At 44.3% G+C, this 24,253-nt stretch overlaps 1 protein-coding gene across 1 annotated transcript; it reads left to right on the forward strand.

Moving 5' to 3' along the window:
- Positions 1-1,155: 1,155 nt before the first annotated feature.
- On the forward strand, positions 1,156-2,127 carry LOC307095360 (melanoma-associated antigen 4-like; the record flags this gene model as incomplete). The annotated part of the gene is made up of 1 exon (XM_079764577.1): positions 1,156-2,127. The coding sequence occupies one exon, from the start codon at positions 1,156-1,158 to the stop codon at positions 2,125-2,127; it is 972 nt and encodes a 323-aa protein (XP_079620703.1).
- Positions 2,128-24,253: the final 22,126 nt, after the last annotated feature.

A 24,253-nucleotide genomic window follows, 5' to 3' on the forward strand; every position in this document is an offset into this window, starting at 1 on the left:
CCTGAGGCTACCCCTGGAGTTTGTGCAATGTGATGCCTCCTCATTTGTCTCTAGGGGCTCTCAGGTAGATGAGGACCTTGGTCTGAGTGGACCAAGTCTGATCATCTGAGGAAGGGTATCCACTCAACAGTGAGAAGAGTCCCAGGTCTTGCCAAAGTGAAGGAGAGGACCCCGAGGGAGGAGTGAGTGTACCCCAAACCCCAGGAGAAAGACAGGGCCCAACACAAATCCAGCCTGCCCCTACTCTGAGCCCTAGAAACTCTGGGCAAGGCTGTCAGGCTGAGCCCCTTCTCATTTCCAGATTGGCGCTTTCCTGGAGGGCTTTGTCTGGGGGTCTGGACAAAGGTCAGCTGAGGCAGGATTCCACAAGTTGACAGGGTAGTCACAAGGAAGAGTGGGGGGATCTCTGACCCCAGGACACATGGAACCCCGGCCTGCCGAGCCTTTTTGGTCAGGAATGGGGACACCTGGAATCTGTGGGTGAACTGGCTTCCCTACTTCCTCCTCAGTTATCTATGGAGGTGAGACCTTTCCTTTAGGAGGGTAGCCACAGGACAACACATGGAGTTTTTCAGTTCCTGCAGGGTGACAAGGTAAGGACTGAGTGGGACATCATCCCAGGACAGATGGACTCAATAGAGTATAGTTATTGTTCCTTGGTGACACCTGTTAGACTCTGGGCAGGTGTTGCCAGATGTGGGGCCACCCCAAGTCCTTCTGGTGAGTGTCCGGGGTGTGTAGCCTTGTTCTGAGAATTTCGTTTCCGGCCAGCATAAGGGGAGGAGAAGGTCCTGGAGTGGACAGGTGAAGACGCTGAGTGAGCATGGAGGGGATCCCCCATCCAGAACAGAGGAGGCCCCACAGCACCCAATCCCATCACACCACACTGTCCCAGAACCTTGGTTTGTGCTAGCTGCACTCTGAGGAGCCTTCTCACTTCCTCCTTCAGGATCTTACTGGGCAGGTCGCTGAGGAGAGATACCTGTGACGCCGAAAAGCACTTCTGAAAAAGAGACTTGTAAGTAGCCTTTGTCAGAGCCCCCTAGGGTGAATTTCCCAAATGAGGCCCCTCACACTCCCTCTCTCTCACAGGTCCGTGAGTCCTCATTACCCACTTTCTGCCCAACTACTGCCGCGGTCTCAGCACACATAATCATGCCTCACCATCAGAGGAATGAGCTGTACAAGTCTGAGGAGAACATCGACCTGGTGGTGGTGCAGCTGCTTGGGCCTGAGGAGGTAGAGGAGGTGGAGGCTATATCTCCCTCCTCCTCTGTCTCTTCCTCACTCTCAGTCCTATTCCAAGAGAGTCTGGATGAGGTGGCTGCTGCTGAGACAGCAAGTCCTCCCCACAGCCCTCAGAGTGCCTGCCTTACCCCCGCTGCCATGGCAGCCTCTCCATGTATCCAACCTGAAGATGAGGGCTCCAGCAGCCGAGATAAGGAGGGGCCAAGCAGCAGGGAGGGCTCTGAAGAGGCCAAGTCCTCTCTCCAAGGTGCCCTACATTTGAAGAAGGCTTACCTGGTGGCATTTCTGCTCCTGAAGTATCGCACCAGGGAGCAGACCACAAAGGCAGAAATGCTGAGTAGGGTCATCAAAGAGCACCAGGACTACTTCCCTGAGATCTTTGGCGAAGCCTCTGAGGTCATGCAGCTCGTCTTTGGCATTGATGTGAAGGAAGTGGATCCCAGTGCCCACACCTATGTCGTGGTCACCTCCTTGGGCCTTACCTATGATGGGATGGTGGGTGATGGGCACAGGTTTCCCAACACTGGCCTCCTGGTCACAGTTCTATGGTTGATTGCCTCAGAGGGTGACTGTGTTCCTGAGGAGGAAGTTTGGAAAGCCCTGCAGGTAAGGGGCTTGCATGATGGGAAAGAGCATTGGATCTATGGGGAGCCTAGAGAGCTCCTCACCAAAGTTTGGGTGCAGGAACAGTACCTGGAGTACCGGCAGGTGCCCAACAGCCATCCTGCATGCTACCAGTTCCTGTGGGGTCCCAGGGCCCACGCCGAGACCACCAAGTTGAAAGTCCTTGAGTTTTTATTCAGGGATTATAGAGGGGATCCAAGTTCTGTCCCATCCCTGTCTGAAGAGGTTCTGAGTGATGAGGAAGAGCAGGCCTGAGCCAAGTTTCAGTCAGGCACACTTCAGGCCCATGTCTGACATGATGTGGGGACAATTCTTTAGTCTGTTTGAGAAGAGGGCAGTCAATGTTCTAGGTAGTGAGGCCCAGGGCTATTTGGGGAAATAAGGGCTGTATCATCTGTGGGTTCCTGCGATGATTTAGAAATGCATCCTTGTTTCCTTTAGGAATTGTAAATGTGTCCCATTTCGTAGAGGTTCCATAAGCTTCAGAACCTAATTTTGTGAATGATATTGACCATACATGTATTTGTACTATCCAGTTTGAAAGTAAGAGTTTTTTTATTGTGCAACACAAAATGGGACACCTTTCACCTTAGTTTGTGATTCTGAACTAGATAACATGGCATTAGAACAGGATGTTGTTGGAAATGTCAAAGAACTCAGCAATACAATGTATGGTGTCAAGAAATAGAGAAATAAAAGCAAAAAACTTGTTAATTCTCCTTTTCCATTCTTGTCTGTCATTCTATGAAACAAACTACATAAAGATTCTAGGATTTGCTTGTTTCATTCAAGAAAATGGAGGCATTTCATCTGAGTAAAGACGACGCCTGCTCAGTGGTTTGTATATTCTCCAGATATTTACTGAGCTTCTGTCCTCTGAAATGCCCTTTCCTATAGTGGGCACCACCATAAGCAGGACCTACCCAGCCACAGGATGACAGTGGGAGCTGCAGACATATAATGAAGGTGGTGAAGTATCCAGTAAGTCCTATAGAACAAGCAAAAGAATGGGAGAGGTGGTGGGGCTCCAGGGGACAGTACTCAAATGTAAAAGATATGACCAGGATAGTTTGGGGCTTTGGGAAACCGTGATGCCTTCTGTGGGGGCTGATTGTAATGAAGCTGAGTAGTGGAAGTGGCCAGATCTTGCTGATAGTGTGTTTTGGACTTGAGGGGATAGTATGAAAGGAGAAATTGGAAATTCCTTCTGGATCATGTATAAACTAGAGAGAAATGTCCATCCGAGGCAGGTGGAAGGGTGTCTGCCCTGTACTTCTATCCCATTGTAGAAGCACACAGTGAAGACACAGGTGTTTCATCCACATTACCTGCAAGGATTTCCAGAGAAATAAGGGTCTTGCTCCTTGAAGCAATGCCCCCAAGTTACTGGACAGGCATTCTTCTCCCTGGCCTGGGAAAGCCAGGTCTGACTCCAGTGAAATAATATATTATTTCTGTTTTAGCCAGGGCTGACCAGCAGCACCTGAGCGATGGATGAATAATGATTACTCTCACACACGTTTCTGTGAAAGACAGGGCTAAGGGACTGCTTGGCTTAAACCAAACAGCCTGTTTCGCCTGCCTCCTTAGGCTGTTATTGTAACAACAGCTTGAATAAACTATTAGACTATCAGTAGCATATGTATACTTGAGAGGACACACGCTTCTGCAGTGTCCTTTAAGCAAGGACTTCTAAAGACAAAACATAAAGATTCCAGTAAAACACGCGGGGGCTCAGACTTCTTGGGAAAAGTCAAGGCAGGCTTGGCCACCTTTACCTTTACCCAGCTCCCCCTGGAGGCCCCAGACCTTTCGGAGGTTCCTCCTTCTAAATTTTCCAACCAAGTCCCTTGCTTCCCCACATCTCCCCATTTTTTTGTTTTGCTGGCTGCAGAAGAAAGAGGGAGGCAGCGAACTTTCTGCTTTGGAATGTTGGGGTCTGCGAAGCATATTCACTGCTGGAGTTCAGATTTTTAAAAATTAATATTTAAAGTGTTACATATGTCTCCCTTTTCCCCGATTGATACTCTCCTGGCCACTCCCACGCCCAGGACAGGCCCCCACCACCCCAGTGTCTGTGTCCACTGGTTATGCTAATATGCATGCATCAAAGTCCTTTGGTTGATCTCTAACCCCCTTCCCTGCCTTCTCTCTGAGGTTGGATGGTCTGTTCAGTATTACCTTGCCTCTGGGTCTATTTTTGTTCATCAGTTTATGTTGTTCATTATATCCCACATATGAGTGAGATCATGTGATATTTATCTTTCTCTGACTGGTTTATTTCTCTTAACATATTGCTCTCCAGTTACATCCATTCTGTTGCAAAAGGTAAAAGTTCCTTCTTTTTTATAGCAACACTAGAGGCCTGATGCATGAAATTTGTGCAAGGGGTTTGGCCCTCAGAGCCCTGGCCAGCCATTGCAGCCCCTCACTGCCTCGGCTGGCCCTTGCAGCCCTAGCTTTGTCCAGAAGGTAGTCTGAATGGTTGTTCTGCTGTGTGGTCTAATTAGCATATTAGGTCTTTATTATATAGGATAGTATTCCATTGTGTCGATGTACCACAGTTCTTTAATCCACTCATCTGCTGATGGGCACTTAGGCTGTTTCCAAATCTTAGCTATTGTAAATTGTGCTGCTATGAGCATAGGGGTGCATATATCCTTTCTGATTGGTGTTTCAGATTTCTTGGGATATAGTCCTAGAAGTGGGATTACTAGGTCAAATGGAAATTCCATTTTTAACTTTTTGAAGGAAACTCCATACTGTTTTTCACAGTGGCTGCCCCAGTCTGCATTCCCACCAGCAGTGCAAAAGGGTTCCTTTTTCTCCACATCCTCACCAGCACTTGTCGTTTGTTGATTTGTTGATGATAGCCATTCTGACAGGTGTGAGATGGTACCTCATTGTTGTTTTGATTTGCATCTCTAGGATTAGTGACTTTGAACATGTTTTCATATGTCTCTTGGCCTTCTGTATGTCCTCTTTTTTGGAAAGTGTCTATTTAGGTCCTTTGCGCAGCTCATTTTTTTTTATTGGATTGTTTATCTTCCTTTTGGTAAGTTGAATGAGTTCCTGTACATTTTGGAGATTAAACCCTTTTCTGAGGTAGCAATGGCAAATATGTTCTCCCATGCAGTGGGCTTTCTTGTAGTTTTGTTGATGGTTGTTTTGCTGTGCAGAAGCTTTTTATTTTGATGTAGTCTCATTTGTTTATTTTCTCCTTAGTTCCCATTGACCTAAGAGCTGAATCGGTAAAGATATTGCTACGACATATGTCTGATATTTTGCTGCCTGTGGAGTCTTCTAAGATTTTTATGGTTTCCTGTCTTACATTTAAGTCCTCTATCCATTTTGAGTTTATTTTTTTGTATGGTTTAAGTTGGTGATCTAATTTCATTTTTTGCAAGTATTTGCCCAATTTTCCCAACACCATTTATTGATGAGACTGGCTTGACTCCATTGTATGCTCTTGCCTCCTTTGTCAAATATTAATTGAGCATAATGGCTTGGGTCTATTTCTGGGTTCTGGGTTCTGTTCCATTGGTCTATATGTCTGTTCTTGTGCCAGTACCAGGCAGTTTTAAGAATCGTGGCTTTGTAATACAGCTTGATATATGATATTGAGATCCCTCCAACTTTGTTCTTCTTTCTCAGGATTGCTGTGGTATTCAGGGTCTTTTTTTATTCCAAGTGAATTGTTGGAGAGTTTATTCTAGGTCTGTGTTATATGCCATTATCATTTTAATGGGGAGTGCATTGAATCTATAGATTGCTTTGGGTAGTATGGATATTTTAATGATGTTGATTTTACCAATCCATGACCACGGTATGTTCTTCCATTTGTTTATGTCTTCCTCTATGTCTTTCTTCAATGTCCTGTAGTTTTCCAAGTACAGGTCTTTAACGTCCTTAGATAAGTTTATTCCTAGGTATCTTAATTTTTTGGTGCAATGGTAAATGGAATTGTTTTTTTAGTTTCTCTTTCTGTGAGTTCATTATTGGTGTATAAAAAAAGCCATAGATTTCTGGGTGTTAATTTTGTATCCTGCTATATTGTCAAATTCATTTATAAGGTCTAGCAGTATTTTGATGGAGTCTTTGAGGTTTTCTTTGTACAATATCATGTCATCTGTGAATAATGATAGTTTTTCTCTTCTTTTCCTATTTGGATGCCTTTTATTTCTCCTTCTTGTCTGATCCTTATGGCTAGTACTTCCAGTACTATGTTGAACAGGGGTGGTGAGAGCGGGTGTCCCTATCTTGTTCCTGTTCTTAGGGGAAATGTGTTTAGTTTTTGCCCATTGAATACGATGTTGGCTTTAGATTTGTTACATAAGGCTTGTACTATGTTCAGGTATGATCCCTCTATTCCCACTTTGCTGAGAGTTTTTATCAAGAAAGGGCATTGGGTTTTGTCAAATGCTTTTTCTGCATCGATTGATAAGATTATGTGATTTTTGTCTCTCAATTTGTTTATGTGATGTATCACATTTATTGACTTGAGCATATTGTACCATCCTTGCATCGCTGTAATAAATACCACTTGGGGGAGAAACCAAGATGGCCCCATAAGGTAAACACCTAACTGTTGCCTACCACAACAATTTTGAAACTACAACTGGAAAACAGAGCGCACACCATCCAGAACCACCGGAAAGTTGGCAGAGTGGAAAACCTACAACTAGAGAACAAAAGAGAGGGGGACACTGAGCCTCAGGAGCTGTGGAGGTGCAGAGATCCGTGAGCGCGGAAAGGCCGGGCGGCTGAATACGCGGCAGGCTTGCTCGCAGCGCCGCACGGAGAGGGAGGGCAACATACGCTGCGTGGCTAGCTTTCTCGTTTGGGAGAAAAACAAAACCTCCTGACTGACTGAAATCCAGCTGCGGTCGGGGAGAAACTAGTCTGTTTGGCAGCGGACAAGACTCGAAAGCTGCCTTCTCTCAGAGGCGCGCAGCCATTGATTAGGGCATGGAGAAACCGACCTTCTTAGGGCCGCGCGGATGGAAACCAAGTTTGTCTGTGCCATTCTGAGACTCCGCCCCATCCAAGCTGAGCACAGCCCTCCCAGTGACTGGATTTCTTGTTCGGGAGAAAAACAAAACCTCCGGTCTGCACTGAAATCCAGCCCCAGCTGGGGAGAAACTGGTCTGTTAGGCAGCGGGAGAGGCTCGAAAGCTGCCTTCTCTCAGAGGCGCGCAGCCATTAATTCGGGCACGGAGAATCCGCCCCTCTTAGGGTGGAGCAGACGGGAAACCAAAGCTTGTCTGCGCCACCCTGAGACTCCGCCCCATCCAAGCTGAGCACAGAAGCTCTCCCAGCGGAGACACTGCTGATCCTCACAGCCAACTGGCTTGGAGATCAATTCCCGCCAGTGATACCAACAATCCCAACCACTCTGAACTCCAGTTTCTGGGGACACGCGGGGGACCCAGATGCCTACGGGACTCTCGGCCATTGGTCGGAGAGTGAGAGTGACTTTTCTGTCGGTGTGGACGACACCAGATTTCAACCACTCTCATAAGGGACACATTCAAGAGGCAGACTCAGTGAGCACCAAAGCCCTACTGTGTCTCCAGCACAGCAATTCTTCCGTTATAGACACAGCAGGCCCTCACAACCAATTGGACCGGAGGTCAATTCCTCCCAGTGTACCAACAGCAATCAGGGCTTTTAACTACACCAAGACTTTCTACTCAGCCCACAAAGGGGAGTACCAAGAGCGACCACCTAGGGTGATTGGGGAAGCTGAGCTATCGGCCCCTATAGGTCACCGACCACACAAAGCCACTCCATCAACACAGGGAGGCAGCAAAATGTGGAGACAGCGAAGTATGTCACAAGTAGGAGAGATAGATGAAAGCAAACTAATGGACGACACAGTGTTCAGAACCATATTTATAAAGTTACTCAAGAAACTTCTAAAAACCGCTGAGAAACTTGAAGAGACCTTCAAGGACCTAAATGAGAATACCAAAAAAATGGAAAAGGACCAGTCTGAAATTATGCATACACTGTCTGAAATAAAGAATATACAGAGTAGACCACCGCACCCGAAGAGTCAAACCAAAGATCTGGAATATGAGGAAGAAAAAAACACCCAACCAGAGAGGCAGAAAGAAAGAAGAATCCAAAAGTGTGAGGATAACATAAGGAGCCTCCGGGATGGCTTTAAGCGTACCAATATCCGAATTTTTGGGGTGCCAGAAGAGAGAGAGCAAGATACTGAAAACCTATTTGAAGAAATAATGACAGAAAACTTCCCACACCTGGTGAAAGAAATAGACTTACAAGTTCAGGAAGCGCACAGAACCCCACACAAGAGGAATCCAAAGAGGACCACACCAAGACACATCATAATTAAAATGCCAAGGCAAAAGACAAAGAGAGAATCTTACAAGCAGCAAGAGAAAAACAGTTAGTTACCTACAAGGGAGCACCCATACGACTGTCAGCTGATTTCTCAACAGAAACTATGCAGGCCAGACGGGAATGGCAAGAAATATTCAAAGTGATGAATAGCAAGAACCTACAACCAAGACTACTCTACCCAGCAAAGTTATCATTCAGAATTGAAGGGCAGATAAAGAGCTTCACAGATAAGAAAAAGCTAAAGGAGTTCATCACCACCAAACCAGTATTATATGAAATGCTGAAAGGTATTCTTTAAAAAGAGGAAAAAGAAGAAAAAAGTAAAGATAAAAATTATGAACAACAAATACATATCTATCAACAAGTGATTCTAAAAATCAAGTGAATTCAAAATCTAAGGAACAGAATAAACTGGTGAACATAATAGAATCAGAGGCATAGAATGGGAGTGGATTGATAATTCTCAGGGGGAAAGGGGTGTCTGTGTGGGGGGTATGGGAAGAGACTGGACAAAAATCATACACCTATGGATAAGGACAACGGGGGGTGGGGTGGGGGGAGGGAACCGGGTGATGGGGAGATATGGGGGGGGGAAAAAGGAGAAACAATTGTAATAATCTGAACAATAAAGATTTATTTAAAAAAAATAAATCCCACTTGGTCATAGTGTATGATCTAATGTAATTGCTAGAATTTTGTTGAGGATTTTAGTGTCTATGTTCATCCAGGACAGTGGCCTGTAGTTCTCTTTCTTTGTGGTGATTTTGTCTGCTTTTGGAATTAGGGTAATGTTGGCTTCATAGAAAGAGCTTGGAAGTGTGCCTTCCTCTTGAATTTTTTGAATTAGCCTGAGGAGGATAGTATTCTTTTGTGAATGCTTGGTAGAAATCCCCTGTAATACCATTCAGACCGGGGCTTTTGTTTGCTGGAAGATTTTTGATCACTGCTTCAATTTCTTGGGTAGTTATCAGCCTATTTAGTTTTTTTAATTTTTATTATTCCTGATTGAGTTTTGGAAGCTTGTATTTTTCTAAGAATATGTCCATTTCTTCTAGGTTTTCCAGTTTGTTGGAATAGTATTTTTTCATACTCCTTTGCATTTCTGTGGGGTCTATTGTTACTTCAACTCTTTCATTTCTGATTTTGTTTATTTGGGTCCTCTCTCTTTGCTTCTTGGTAAGCCTGGCTAGAGGTTTATCAATCATGTTTATCCTTTCAAAGAACCAGGTCTTGGTTTTATTGATCTTTTGTATTTTTTTTTTGTGTGTGTGTGGTTTTTTTTTTTGTCTCTATGTCATTTATTTCTCCTCTGATCTTTATTATTTCCTTCCTCCTGCTAACTCTGGGCTTTCCTTGTTTCTCTCTTTCTAATTCTGTGAGTTGTAGGGTTAGATAATTTATTACCATTGTTTCTTGTTTGTTGAGGTAGGCCTGTAGAGCTATGAACTTCCCTCTCAGGACTGCTTTAACTGTGTCCCATAGATTTTGGATTGTTTTGTTTTCATTGTCGTTTGTTACCAGGATGCTTTTTATTTCTTCTTTGATCTCTTTGGTAACCCAATCATTGTTTAATAGCATGCTATTTTGTCTCCGATTGTTTGATTTTTTCATTGTAGTTTATTTCTAATGGTATGCCATTTTGATATGAGAAGATGCTTGATATGATTTCTATCTTCTTGAATTTGAAGAGACTTTGCATGTGTCCCAATATGTGGTCTATCTTTGAAAATGTCCCATGTGCTCTTGAGAAGAATGTATATTCTCTAGCTTTTGGGTGAAATGTTCAGGAGATGTGAATTCCCTCTGATCCATTGATTCCTTTAGGATTGATGTTTCTTTGCTGATTTTTTTGTTTAGAGGATTTATCCAGTGGTGTCAATGGGGTATTAAAGTCCCCTGCTTTGATTGTATTCGTGTTGATCTCTCCCTTGATATCTTCCAGATGTGTTTTTATGTATTTGGGTGCTCCTGTACTGGGTGCATATATGTTTAACAGAGTTATACCCTCCTGTAGAATTGATCCCTTTAGTATTATGAAGTGGCCTTCCTTATCTCTTGTTATGGCCTTCACTTTGAGGTCTAATTTGTCAGATATAAGTATTGCTACCCCAGCATTTTTTTTCATTTCTGTTCCCCTGAAAAAAAGTTCCCCCATCCCTTCACTATCAGCCTGGGTGAGTCCTTTGTTTTGAGGTGGTTTTTTTTTTAATTTAGGTGATCTATTTATCGGATTTATTATTATTATTTTTTAATTTATTTATTGATTAAGGTGTCACATATTTGTCCTCATCCCCCCATTCCCATCCCACACCCCTCCCCACGGATGCCCCAACCCCCTGTTGAACTTAACCATTGGTTAGGCTCATATGCATGCACACAAGTCCTTTGATTGATCTCTCCCCCGAGGTGGGTTTCTTGTAGACAGTAGATATATTTTCTTATTTATTCAGCTACCATATGTCTTTTTTTTAAAAATATATTTTATTGATTTTTCACAGAGAGGAAGGGATAGGGAGAGGAAGTCAGAAACATTGATGAGAGAGAAACATCAATCAGCTGCCTCCTGCACACCTCCCACCGGGGATGTGCCCGCAACCAAGGTACATGCCCTTGACCGGAATCGAACCCGGGACCCTTGAGTCCGCAGACTAATGCTCTATCCACTGAACCAAACCGGCTAGGGCCCATATGTCTTTTGATTGGAGCATTTAATCCATTTACATTTAAGATTATTATTGATAGGTACTTGTTTGTCACCATTTTAACTCTTGGTTTTGTTGATCTTATGTATTGTTTCTTTGGTCTCTATGTCATTTATCTCCGCTCTGATCTTTGTTATTTCCTTCCTTCTGGTTACACTGGGCTTTTCTTGCTGCTCTTTTTCTAGCTCTTTGAGTTGTAGGGTTAAGTAATTTATTACCATTGTTTCTTGTTTTTTGCAATAGGCCTGTAGAGCTATGAACTTCCCTCTCAAGACTGCTTTCGCTGTGTCCCATAGATTTTGGATTGTTGTGTTTTCATTGTCATTTGTTGCCATGATGTTTTTTATTTCTTCCTTGATCTCTCTGGTGACCCAGTCCTTGTTTAATAGCATGCTGTTTAGTCTCCATGTGTTTGATTTCTTTGGATTGTTTTTATTGTAGTTGATTTCCAGTTTTATGCCACTGTGATCTGAGAAGATGCTTGATATAATTTCTATCTTCTTGAATTTGAAGAGACTTTGCCTGTGACCCAGAATATGGTCTATCTTTGAAAATGACCCATGTGCACTTGAGAAGAATGTATATTCTGTGGCTTTGGGGTGAAATGTTCTGAAGATGTCAATTAATTCCATCTGGTCTAGTGAGTCATTTAGGATTGCTGTTTCTTTGCTGATTTTTTGTTTAGAGGATTTGTCCAGTGGTGATAGTGGGGTATTAAAGTCTCCTACTATGATTGTGTTGCTATTAATCTCTCCCTTGATATCCTCCAGGAGTTTTTTTATGTATTTGGGTGCTCCTATATTGGGAGCGTATATGTTTACCAGAATTATTTCTTCTTGTTGGATTTCTCCCTTTAGTATTATGAAGTGGCCTTCCTTATCTCTTGTTATGGCATTTACTTTGAGGTCTATTTTGTCAGATATAAGTATTGCTACCCCCGCTTTTTTTTCATTTCCATTTGCCTGAAAGATATTTTTCCATCCCTTCACTTTCAATCTGTGTGAGTCTCTTGTTCTGAGGTGGGTCTCTTGTAGACAGCATATATATGGGTCGTGTTTTTTTATCCATTCAGCTACTCGATGTCTTTTGATTGGAGCATTTAGTCCGTTTACATTTAAAGTTATTACTGAAAGGTATTTGTTTGCAGTCATATCTATTTTTGTGTCTGTATTCCTTCTTACCTGTTTATTTCTTCTTTTTACAGTATTCCCTTTAGCAATTCTTGCATTGCTGGTTTGGTGGTGATAAACTCCCTGAGGCTTTTTTTGTCTGCAAAGCTCCTGATTTCCCCTTCAATTTTGATTGATAGTCTTGCTGGATATAGTATTCTTGGATTCAGTCCTTTGCTTTGCAACACTTTGTATACCTCCTTCCATTCACTTCTAGCTTGTTGTGTTTCTGATAAGTAATCATTTGACAATCTGATGGGTGTTCCTTTGTAGGTAACTCTCTGTCTCTCTCTTGCCGCCTTTAGGATTCTCTCTTTATCATTTATATTTGCCATTGAAATTATGACATGTCTTGGTGTGGGTCTTTTGGGGTTGATCCTGCTTGGGACTCTCTTTACTTGCGTAACTTTTATCTTTCCCATATCCGGGAAGTTTTCTGTCATTATTTCTTCAAATAGATTTTCTAATCCCTGCTGCTCTTCTTGTCCTTCTGGCAGCCCTATTATACGCATGTTACTTCGTTTCATGTTGTCCCGAAGCTCCCTTAGGCTTTCCTCCTGCTTTTTAATTTTTTTCTCCAATTGCTGTTCAGCTTGAGCTTGTTTCTGTACCTGATCTTCTAACTCACTAATTCGGTCCTCTGCTTCTTGTAATCTACTGTTGAAACTTTCCATGGTGTTTTTGATTGTAGCTATATCACTTTTCATTTCTTCCTGATTCTTGCATAAGTTGTTGATTTTCTCATCCATCCGATGTATAAATTCCATGACCATTACTCTGAACTCCTTTTCGGTCATGTTGCAAGCTTCATTTTCACTAATTTCCTTTCTTGGCGACTCCACATTTTCTTTCCTCTGTGAGTTATTTCGTTTCCCCATTCTGGCTATTACCAGAAAGCTCAAGCTTCTGTTTGCGTGGACCTGGGTCGTGTGCTGTGGGGACTTCGCTCCACCCTAGTTTCACTGAAGTGCTCTGACACTAGGACGTGTGACTGTCTTTGGTTGGTGGGAACCAAACTTGCCCAGGATCAGTGTCCCCAGTGTTCCGTGTGGTCTCGTGTGCACATTTAGAATCAGGGGCCCTGTCTGCACCCCACTGTTGGTATGTGCCGAGAATGAGATCCTTAGCATGTGCCAGGAGTCAGAGTTTCCCTGTGTCTGCACCAAGACTCGAGTGTCAAAGTCTCTGTTGCCTTGTGCGGTTTCTCGTTGAGAATCAGGGTCCCTGTGTGTGCACGCACCAACAATTGGGGTCGCTGGCTCTTAGTGTGAATGCGCTGTGAGTCAGGGATCCCAGGCAGCTGTGTCCGGCGTGCCAAATTCCCTGAAGTGGGGCTGCGTCCTGTGTGTGCTCTCTCTACTGAGCCAAACCGGCTAGAGCGCACATTCTTAAAAACCTGAAGGTGAGCCGGCTCAGTGCACTCTCCCAAAGTCCCAGAAGGGGGGCGGAGTCCGTCCTGCGCGCCAAATTCCCCAAAGGGAAGCCCCTCTGTGCACGCTTTTAAGAATCTCCGAAGGGGGAGCTGTGCCCCGCGAGCCAAATTCCCCCAAATTCCCCGAAGGGGAGCCCTCTGTGCGCACTGACAGATTTCCCCGACGGGGAGCTGCTTCTGTCCTGTGCGCGAGCGCGCGCCAAATTCCCTAAGAGGGAGCGCGTCCCTGCGCAAAGCTCGGCAGCTTGGGCCAGGGGCGGGTCTATCAGTTACTATGACACTGTCTGTGCACGCGCCTGTGAGCAGCTTGGGCGAGGGGCGCGCCTATCAGTTACTATGGCGCTTTCCGCACGCCTGTGGGCGCTCAGCAGCTTGGGGGAGGGGCGCGTCTATCAGTTACTATGGCGCTTTCCGCACGCCTGTGGGCGCTCAGCAGCTTGGGGGAGGGGCGCGTCTATCAGTTACTATGGCGCTATCAGCGCCTGCAAGGAGGGGGATAGGCTCTTTGACTCACGGAAATCTGCCGGGAAGTCTGGATTCTTGTTTGTTTGTCTGAAGCTGTGATAGCAGTTCTCTGTCCCCAGTGGCTGCAGGGTCCTGGTTTGTGTCAGAAGCCAGGATCCGAGTCTCGGGCAGCTCTGTTTCCCAAGATGGCGTGGTCTCTGCGTCCGCACCAGCCGCCGAGAAGTGTCCGCTTTGTGCGCGGGGCTCCGCCGTCTAGGGCTGCCCTGTTCGGGAGCCCCTTGGAAGACCTGCAGAATCTAACTGACCCTATCTCATACACACACACACACCACACACATCTACACTCTCCTCTATGGGTTCCTCACTCACACTCTCTCTCTCCCTACCTTCCTGCCGGTCGCCATCCTATTTCTCTTATCTTTGTCACCATTTTAATTCTTTATGCCTGTGTTCCTTCTTCCCTTCCTATTTCTTCTTTTTACAGAAGTCTCTTCAGCATTGCTTGCATTGCTGGCTTGGTGGTAATAAACTCGCTTAGACCTTTTTTGTCTGTGAAGCTCCTTACTTCACCTCAATTTTGAATGATAGCTTTGCTGCGTATAGTATTCTTGGATTCAGTCCCTTCCTTTGCATCACTTTGTATATTTCATTCAATTCCTTTATGGCCTGATGTGTTTCTGTTGAGAAATCAGTTGATAGTCTAATGGGCGATCCCTTCTAGGTAACTTTCTATCTCTCTGGGACCCTTTAAGATTCTTACTTTTTCGTTGGTGTTTGCCAATTTAATTATGATGTGTCTTCATGTCAGTCTTTTGGGGTTCCGTTTGTTTGGGACTTTGCAAGCTTCTTGGGCTTGTGTATGTTTTTTCTTCCCATTAATAGGGAAGTTTTCTGTAATTATTTTTTCAAACAGGTTTTCTATTCCTTGCTCAGTTTCCTCTTCTTCAGGCAGCCATATTATGCAGGTGTTGTTTCATTTCGTGTTTTCCAAAGCTCCCTTAGGCTCTCCTTCTGCTTCTTAAGTTTTTGCCAGTTGCTGCTCTGCTTGGGTGTTATTTCCTACTTTATCTTCTAGCTCGCTGATGCGGTCGTCACCTCCTTCTAGACTACTATTGATGCTTTCTATTGTGTTTTTTATTGCAGCTATGTCATTCTTCACTTATTCTTGGTTCATCATTTCCTCTTGATTCTTACATATGTTCTTGAATTTGTCTTCCATCCTTTTCAGCATCCTTATGACCATTGTTCTGAATTCTTTCTGTGAGGAATTGTTTGCCTCCATTTCATTTACTTCATTTTTCTGGTGATTCCTCTTTATTTTATTTTATTTTTTTTGTATGGGGCTGTTTCTTTGTCTACCCATTTTTGCTCCTCTCAGGGTGTCTGGTTATGTGGCTCACTATCTACCATGTTGACCAAAAGGCACAAAGTACAACTTGACAAGTCATGACACAGAGGGAACAAAACATGAATGTATTTATGACACCAATAACCTCAAATAAAGGTGACCACCAGAGAAAAAGGAATTAGGGTAGAAAAAAGAGCACAAAAATGATACCAAGAAAAGGAAAAAAATGGTAAGAGAGAAAAGAAAAAGAAGAAAACATATGGGGGAAAAGTATACACATATGGGGATAAAACTCCACAAAACCAACAAATAAACCAAAAAATGCAAACAACAAACATCCAGAAAAAAGGGGGACAATAGAATCTGAAGAGGCAGAGCTTATTTCTAGAAGGTACGGTAAAGGAATTGAATGAATGCGTGAATGGGCATGATTCAGTATAAAGAAGGTTAAAGAGAATGAATGTATATAAAAAAAGTAAAAACAAAGTGCACAATTGAAAATATGTAATTTTTTCTTTTATCTATCTATCTATCTATCTATCTATCTATCTATCTATCTATTTATCTGTTTTTGGAAAAGGAGAATAAAGTAGAGAGCAAATAGGCATGAGTTTGGTGAGTGAAACTAATTAAGCTATTAGGAAGCAAGGAGGGAAAAAACAGAAGCATACAATAAAAAATAAACATACAAACAACAACAACAAAAATTGGCTAGCACAGAAAGAGAAAAGAGAAGGGTGCATGGACTTGGAGCAGGCGAGAGGAAATTAGATATATGACTAAGCCACCAGAGAGTACCACAATAGAAATGCCTCAATAAATCAGGTAGAAAGATCAATTTTTTAAAAAAATATATTTTATTGATTTTTTACAGAGAGGAAGGGAGAGAGATAGAGAGTTAGAAACATCGATGAGAGAGAAACATCGACCAGCTGCCTCCTGCACGCCCCCCACTGGGGATGTGCCCGCAACCAACATACGTGCCCTTGACCAGGAATTGAACCCGGGACCCTTGAGTCCGCAGGCCGACGCTCTATCAACTGAGCCAAACCGGTTTTGGCAAAAGATCAATTTTTAATAAGGAGTACCCTGAAAGGAGAGAGAAAAACTAAAGCAGGAACAGGAGCAGAGAAACAGGATGAAAAAGGGAGAAGTGAGGAAGAAAAGATTGGGAAAAAGGAAGAAATGAGATAAAGTAAAATAATGATAAAAATAAAATGGTAGAACACTAATCCAAAAAAATTATAAGGTTAATGATGATGATGATGATGATGATGATGGTGGTGACAATAATATAAGAAAAAAATTAATTTCTAAAGTAAAATATAAAAAAGTGAATTAGTGAGGTGTAGTTCACTTCAGCTGAGTTTTATTGTCCCATGGGGTATGGTTTAAGATCACTCTCTACTGTTCTGTCTGCCATGTTTCAATTTCTTGTTAGGTAGTCAGCACCTTGTTAAAGTTTCCAGCTATGTAACACTCCTCTGTCAGACTCCACAGCTTTGCTTTCAGGCAGGTGTGATCAATCTGCCCGCTTTGTTTGTCTGCCTGCTTTCAGTCATATTTACACAAGTGTCTATTCCTGACACGGGCTATAGGTGGGGGTGTTGCTCTATCAGTTTCTGGGACCAAATGGCCCCTCAGCCCAGTCCCCAGGGGCTCCCTGGGAGTATTTTGAATTTTTGTTTTCCTGCTGAGCTCAAGGCTGGGTGCTGCAGTGCTGTTGGAGGGCTGGCTTTTCAGGAGAAAAATGGCTGTTCAGGGTTGGAGAGACCCAACTGTCCCAGAGCTGGCTTCCTGGTTGCCTCTCCCTATTTTGCTCCCCAGCTTCCACAAAGCCACCTTCCCCTGCATCACAGCCTCGGTGATTATTTGTAATTGAAAGATCCTATGTGCTGGGTTTAGAGAGCAAAAGCAAGGAAAATATAAAGAAAGAGCAACCACACCACTGTGTGACTCTTCCCCGCAACCTGCCCCGTCACTGCCTGGCTGGTGCAGAATTTCAGGCTGCCTTTCTGAGTGCAGCCACCCATGGCTGTGGACTTAGATCTAGAGTCCCCCACTTCCAGCAGCCCTGTGGACCCCCTTCCACAGTCGAGTGTTACGCATGACCCCAAGTGTTGCAGACTTGGTGCATTGCAGTTTCCTTGTAACCCTTTAGTCCTGGTTGCATGCATCTCTCTCCAGCCCAGATCCCTGATGCTACCATTCTCCAGGCGTCCTCTGTCCTTTCGGGCCATGGATTGTCCCACCAGCTGTGTTTAATTTTCCAAGTCCAGGTGGATGTTATTCGATTCGGCTGTTTCTTCTATCTGATCCATAAGAAGGCGCAGAACACGTCCGCCTATTTGTCCGCCATTTTGTCTCCCCCTGAACAAATTTTTATGGCCCATGGCCAGGGAGGCTGGAGTCTCGCTGCTCATGGGTTTGCAGCCGAGGCAGCAGGTCGCTGGCTGGTGTGGCAGTAGGGTCCTGAGTGGTTTCTGAGGTCTCCCCAGGTAAAGGTAAGGCTGGCTTCCCATCACAGCCATTCTCCCCTTCAAGATGGCAAGGTCTCTGCAGCAGATCTGGCTACCCTGGGAGAGATTGAAGTGGTAATAGAGGCTGCCTGGGTAGGGGACCCTGGTCCGCCAGCCCCCAACAGTCTTACAGAATATAACTGTCTCTCTCTTTCTCTCTCTCTCTCTCTCTCTCTCTCTCTCTCTCTCTCTCTCACACACACACACACACACACACACACGTCCACACACTCTCCTTTTGCTCCCTCCTCCACTCACACTCTCTTCCTCACTGCCATCCAGTTGGCTGCCATCTTCAAAACTCCCCTCAAGTTCTGATTTTGTTGACTATAACAAAAACAAAGAGAATTACAATGACAAAAATGGTTAGTCCAATCAGGTACCAATTGATTCTAGGAAACCATGTGGTGGGGTCTATCCACTCTAAATGCTCCTTTACTGTATTCCAAGCAGTAGTCTGTTTTTCATGTTCATTGATAGCAAGTGAGGACTGTTTAATTTGCCTTTACAACATTTTTACTTCTTCTGTAAGGTTATCATGAAAGATACTGCATAGATCCTTTTTAACATCAATCCACTGATGGTGACTAGGTAGATTGGGGCCCATAACGAAGACATAGGGGTGAGTGGTGCAACTTAGGATCCAGAAAGGGTTCCCCTGATGGTGGGGTCTTAGGTATTACAAGCTCTACAAGGCTCTACTTCGGGAGGAGGGGGCGGTGTTAAATCCTGGCATTCTGTAGACTTTTGATCCTCAATATGTAGTGGGATGGCCACCTTCTTCCTGCTTCCCCTGGAGGCCCCCCACCTTTCGGAGATTCCTTTTTACAAACTTTCCAACCAAGTCCCATGCTTCTCCACAGGTTTCCTTGAGTTTACCTTGGCCAAGTTCAAGCAAGGGCTAGATTTACTGAGAAGAAATGAAGAAAAATTGTTGGTTTTAATGGAAGAGCCGCATGCAAAAGTGGAAAGGGTCTAACGGGTGGATTGGAATTCTGGGGACCTCTGGGTTAGTTGCACCTTGTTGGCAAGACTCCACACCCAAATCCAATAAGCTATCATCTAGTAGGGAAGTACCCAGCAGCAATTTGTGAAGATGTCCTATTCAGTTTCCCATTGCGTTGCAAGTTCAATGAAATGTCGTGGAAATAAATGTGTAGAGGACAGAGTGGTTGGTCTGGGGTATTAATAATACAAAAATAACAACCAACACCTGTAGATCCAATAGATGCAACTGTCCATGTCCGTGCCTATTCAGAAGGCAGCAGAGATTCACAGATGGATATGGTGATCTTGCACAGGAAGAAAGGAGAAAATCCACAGCCTCATGAGATTTCAGGGGGTATTGCTATGGAAAGTGCAGAAAGGTCCTCTGGAATGAAGAGGGTGAGCCCAGTCTGCTGAGATGTGTAGAATGATTCGAAAACTCATGATGGGCGATTTGAAGCACCTCTCGCACAGCAGGGAGGCACTGGAAAAGGGTGGAGAATTTCAACAGAAATGTGACTTTCTGAGAAGTCCTACCAGAAACAGAGGTTTTTTGTTTTTTGTTTTTTTTTTTTTTTTTTCACTACAGATTACATCAGCTGCATTTTAGAGCTTCTACCATGCAACTTCCCATTGGGGGATGTCAAGTGCTCATCCTCACCTTGTCTTCCTCTTCCCTGAATGAATGGGGACCCTGAATTGCCAGTCCTCTTGTACTTAGCAAGGGTTGTGTGATGACCCTTTGTACTGAGTGTTGAGCAGCAGCGTTGTTTGTCACAGCCATTTCTACAGAAGGCGGCACAGGGCCCGTGGGTTCACTCTCAAGCCATGAGAATGCAGACACAGAGCACTGTGCTAGGTCACCCAGGGACTTAAGACATGCACATTTTCCCTTGAGAAGTGAGATGCCAGATTGTGTTTCTGTAAGGCCCTGAGCAGGGATGGGGGTGTTCCAAAGAGGACCTGGCCCACTGGAAGCTGGCTGCAGGAATTCCTTCATGCCTCCTTCACCCCTAGGCTCCTGGGACACTCCAATCTACCCCTCAGTGTTGTGATGAGTGTTGGTAAGGAGGCCCAGAGCCAACTGGCCCTGTTGGCATGGTGGTTTCCATCTTTTGGGGCCATGCCCATTGCCCCCATCACCACTGCTGCCCATTCTGTCTCCACCCTGGCCCCAGTCTTCACATCTTGGGGATTTGCTCTGCCTGTGTCCCCACAGACAACCACCCAGTTCCCAGTAATGATCTTCATATGCAGTTATCTTCACATGACAACCCCAGAAGTGTATCCCATTTCAGGCAGTATGGTTCAGGCAGAGCTAGAAGGATGTGAGATATCTTCCTGGTGAGTGCCCTAGTGATTGATAAATAATAATCATTGCCAGGTGAAGTTGTGGGTAATCACTGTGACTGCATGTTGTCTAAATATATAAAAGCCTAATATGCAAAGTGTCCCCTAGGGAGTTCAACTGGGAAAGCAGGCATTCAATTGTGCACTATGCCATGTGCTACCCACCAGGTGGCAACACAGAACAGGCCCAAGCCAGCAGCAGGAAGGCCCAATCAGCTCTGATCACTAGCCAGGCCGAGGGACTGTATCCATGCACAAATCTCGTGCACTGAGCTTCTAGTTTTCAAATAATTCCTTTTGTTACACCCAAATGCTTGATTAAACTATTGGCCTTGTTCAGGTGATTATTAGAGTGTAGTGTTAGAGGCTGAGGCTGAGGCAGAGAGGGTGGCAGGGGTGCCTTGGCAGTTACCCACAAAACCAGCTTGGACCTTGGGATCTATACAGGCAATTTGAGAAGATGAAAGGCTGTAGCAGATGGCAGAGGTGTCACCAGGTTGCCGCCCAGGGTAGCTCCTGGGCCTCCTGAGCTGAGTCCTTGGGTCAGAGAGGATCTAGCAGACCACCTGCTGAACTGCAAGTAGGCCAGGTGAGGGAGAAGCTGCAGGTCTGTGGGGCTGGCGTCACATGGCCTTAGTGGCCAGGCCCAGTCATCCTGGTGCTTTTCCCCTGTGGGTGACACTGAAAGACCCTGGGCAGAGGAAGGATAGGATCACACTTCTGTTCTGCAAAAGCCACCTGGGAGACTGACCATGCGGGGCTCCAATGGCAGGACTGCGCATAGTGGGTTCCTGTCACTTTCCTGACAGGAACTGTGAGACTGGAGTAGGCATTGGCATGGGGCTGGAGAGGACCTGCAGATTCCAGAGATGTTAATGAGCAGCACTAGGCCTGGTTTGTGGAGGAATCCAACTTGGAGGCTCAGGGAGAGCTAAGAGCTGAAGGTAATTCAGGAAGGATTGGCTTCACGCTGCCTGGTTCTGTGTGCTCATGTTTACTTTATATTTTGCTCTTTAAAACACATCTATCACCATTCCAGGTCCTCTGTCATCATTATAAATTTTGAAAAATTCAGTGGACTTCATGCTGAAAATTGGCAAACCACTTACAGAGAGTTCCCATATACCCCAAACGCAGTTTATGTGATGATTAACAAGTCACACTTGTGTGCTCAATGTGTAGCAGCTCATGAGTTATTTTCAATGTGTTATTATGATCCACAGTCCATTCTTTATTAATATGTCATGTTTTAAAATTTTTTTCTGTTGTCTTTGTCTCTGTTTCAGCATCACATCTAGGATCCCACATTCCTCTCGCCTGTTGCATCTTCTTAAGACTCCTCTTGTCCCTGAGAGTATCTCAGACCCTCTTTCCTTTTGATGGTCTTGATCATTTTAAGAAGTTCTGGGTAGGTCCATTATAGGATGGCCATGCACTGGGATTTGTCTGATGTGTTTCTCATGCTTAGACTGGGGCTCTGGGTTTATGGGAGGAGGACCAGGGAGTTAAAGACCATAATCATCACATCATATGAAGGGCACCTACATATTATGATCACACATTTTCATTGCTGATGCTGACCTTGATCAGGTGACACAGGTAGAGTTTGTCAGGTTTCCCCACTGTAAAGTGACCCTTTACTTGCCCTTTCCACATTGTCCTCTTTGGAAGCAAGTCCCTCTGTGAAACCATGGCCACTTCAGGGGTCAGAGGTTTTGCTTACCCTCCTTGAAGGAAGTGTATCTACCTCAATGGTTTCGAATGATCATGCAGGAGAAGTTTTTCTACTTATGTATTGGGTTCTTTATCATTGAAACCTTTGTTTATCTCAGTAAATTACCCCAGCTTCCTTCTGTAGCTGATGTCTATTTTCATTCTATTTTGGTCAGAGGACATACTTTGCATGATTTCAATCCTTCTGATAGAGTCCTTATAAATTTATTGAGGTATGCTTTGTCATCAAACGTGTGGACTATCCTGAAGAAAGTTACTTGGTGCACTTGAGAAGACATTTATTCTCTTGCTGTTGGGGGTAGGGGAGGGGTTGTTGAGATGTCTTTCACTGGAGATGGTTTCTTGTGGTGTTCACTTCTTTTATTCCATTATTGAGCTTCTTTCTAGTTGTTCTATCCATTATTGACAGTGAGGTGTGTTGGTCTGCTGGGATTGCCATAACAAGTCCCACAGACTGGGTGGTTAACACAACAGAAATGTATTGTCTCATATAATTCTGGAGGCCACAAGTCTAAGATCCAGATGCTGGAAAATTTTGTTTTTAGGGAGGAAGGGAGGACCTCTCTTTCTGGCTTGGAGATGGCTGTTTATTTCTATGTCCTTCACGTGGCCTTTTCTGTGCACAGGTTGATAGAGATATAGAGATACAGATATATATATATATATATATATATATATATATATATATATATATATATATATATAGAGAGAGAGAGAGAGAGAGAGAGAGGTTGGGGGGAAGAAGAACAACAAGAAGAAGAAGACAAAAAATGAAGGGAGAAATCTCTGGTTTCTTTTCCTCTTCTTCAAAGGACACTCATCCTGTTTGATTGTGGTCCTTCTTTTAAGCTTAGTTTCTTCCCTGAAGGCCCTATCTCAAAATACATTCACAAAGATGTTGGAGATGCAACATATGATTTGGTGGGGGCAGGGCAGGGCACAATTCATTCCATTGAGAGGGATATTGAAGTTTCCAACTTCTATTGTAAGATAGTCTGTTCCTTTCATCAGTTCTGTCCATTTTTGCATCATTCATGTTGGGGCTGTACTATTGTGTTGCTTAAGATACCCTTTACCTCTACTAGCTATTGGATTGTGACCAAAAGGGGTGGGAAATGTGAGCACCCATCACCAGTGGTGACCCAGAAATACTTTGGTTGGTGGTGGTTGTTACCTTCCTTGTACCTACCTTCGCTGAACTCTCCCACTCTTTCCGCAGCAATGTTTGTGAATGTCTCTTGCTGTCACCATACCCCTGGGAGAGCCAATGAGTCCCAACTGAATCTCCCCCTTCCCCTACACAGTAGAAAAGCAGAATATTGTTACCTGTCAGTGTACACTCTCCTTAAGTGCTCTTTAAACCTCCCTGTACAGAGTTTCTGCTGATCACTGTCCTCATGGAACAGATAGGCTTAGGAGTGCCCCACCCCCTCAGCTGGGACCCAGCTGCTTTCCAGAATGTAAGATGTTGAACAGTTCATGTATGATCAGTCAAGTCTATGTAGATGTTGTGCTGAGTGCTCAGGGGCCTCACCTTCTCTTGTATAACAACACACAGCCACCAAAGAAAGTGTGGCACTCCTGATGGGAATGCACCCCACCTGGGCTGACCCTCAGAGTGTCTTGCTAACATGTCTCAGTGGATGTCAAGGGCATCACTGAACCACCCTCACGCTAAACAAACTGTGGAATTGTTGTGTGGGAGGGGTCCAGGTCATCCAGGAGCTAGTATGTGGTGGATAGACATTCCTCTGTACAGCACCAAGAAGGTGTGGAAACATTTCAGAAAATCACCAAAGAAAAAGGTAAAAATGACATGTTCCTGTCATTACAAGCTTAAGCCTAGGCCATCCTAGAAAATACTCACTCCTGCCTTACTCAAGAATGCCCATAAGTTGATGCATTCTTTGCACATCTACTGAGGAGCAAAGAGGCTAGCAGTATCAGCTTCAATGTGCTGGACACAAGCCTCCCCCTCAACATGGAGGAAGAGCCACTGATAACAGAAGCACTTATTTTTTTAAAGTATATTTTTATAGATTTTAGGGAGAGAGGAAGGGAGATGGATAGAGAGATAGAATCATCATCAATGAGAGAGAAATGTCCATTGGCTGCCTCCTGCACAGCCTCTACTGGGGATGGAGCCTGCAACCTGAGCATGTGCCCTGACTGGGAATCCTTACGGTGCCCCTGTTTTATAAAGTTCAGATGAAGAGTTGAGGTAGAACCTGTGTTTTGAGTGTCATTAAGGTTTCTTATTTAAAAAATATATATATTTTATTGATTTTTTACAGAGAGGAAGGGAG

Source organism: Cnephaeus nilssonii, assembly GCF_951640355.1.
Source record: "Cnephaeus nilssonii genome assembly, chromosome: X".
NCBI classification, from domain to species: Eukaryota; Metazoa; Chordata; class Mammalia; order Chiroptera; family Vespertilionidae; genus Cnephaeus; species Cnephaeus nilssonii.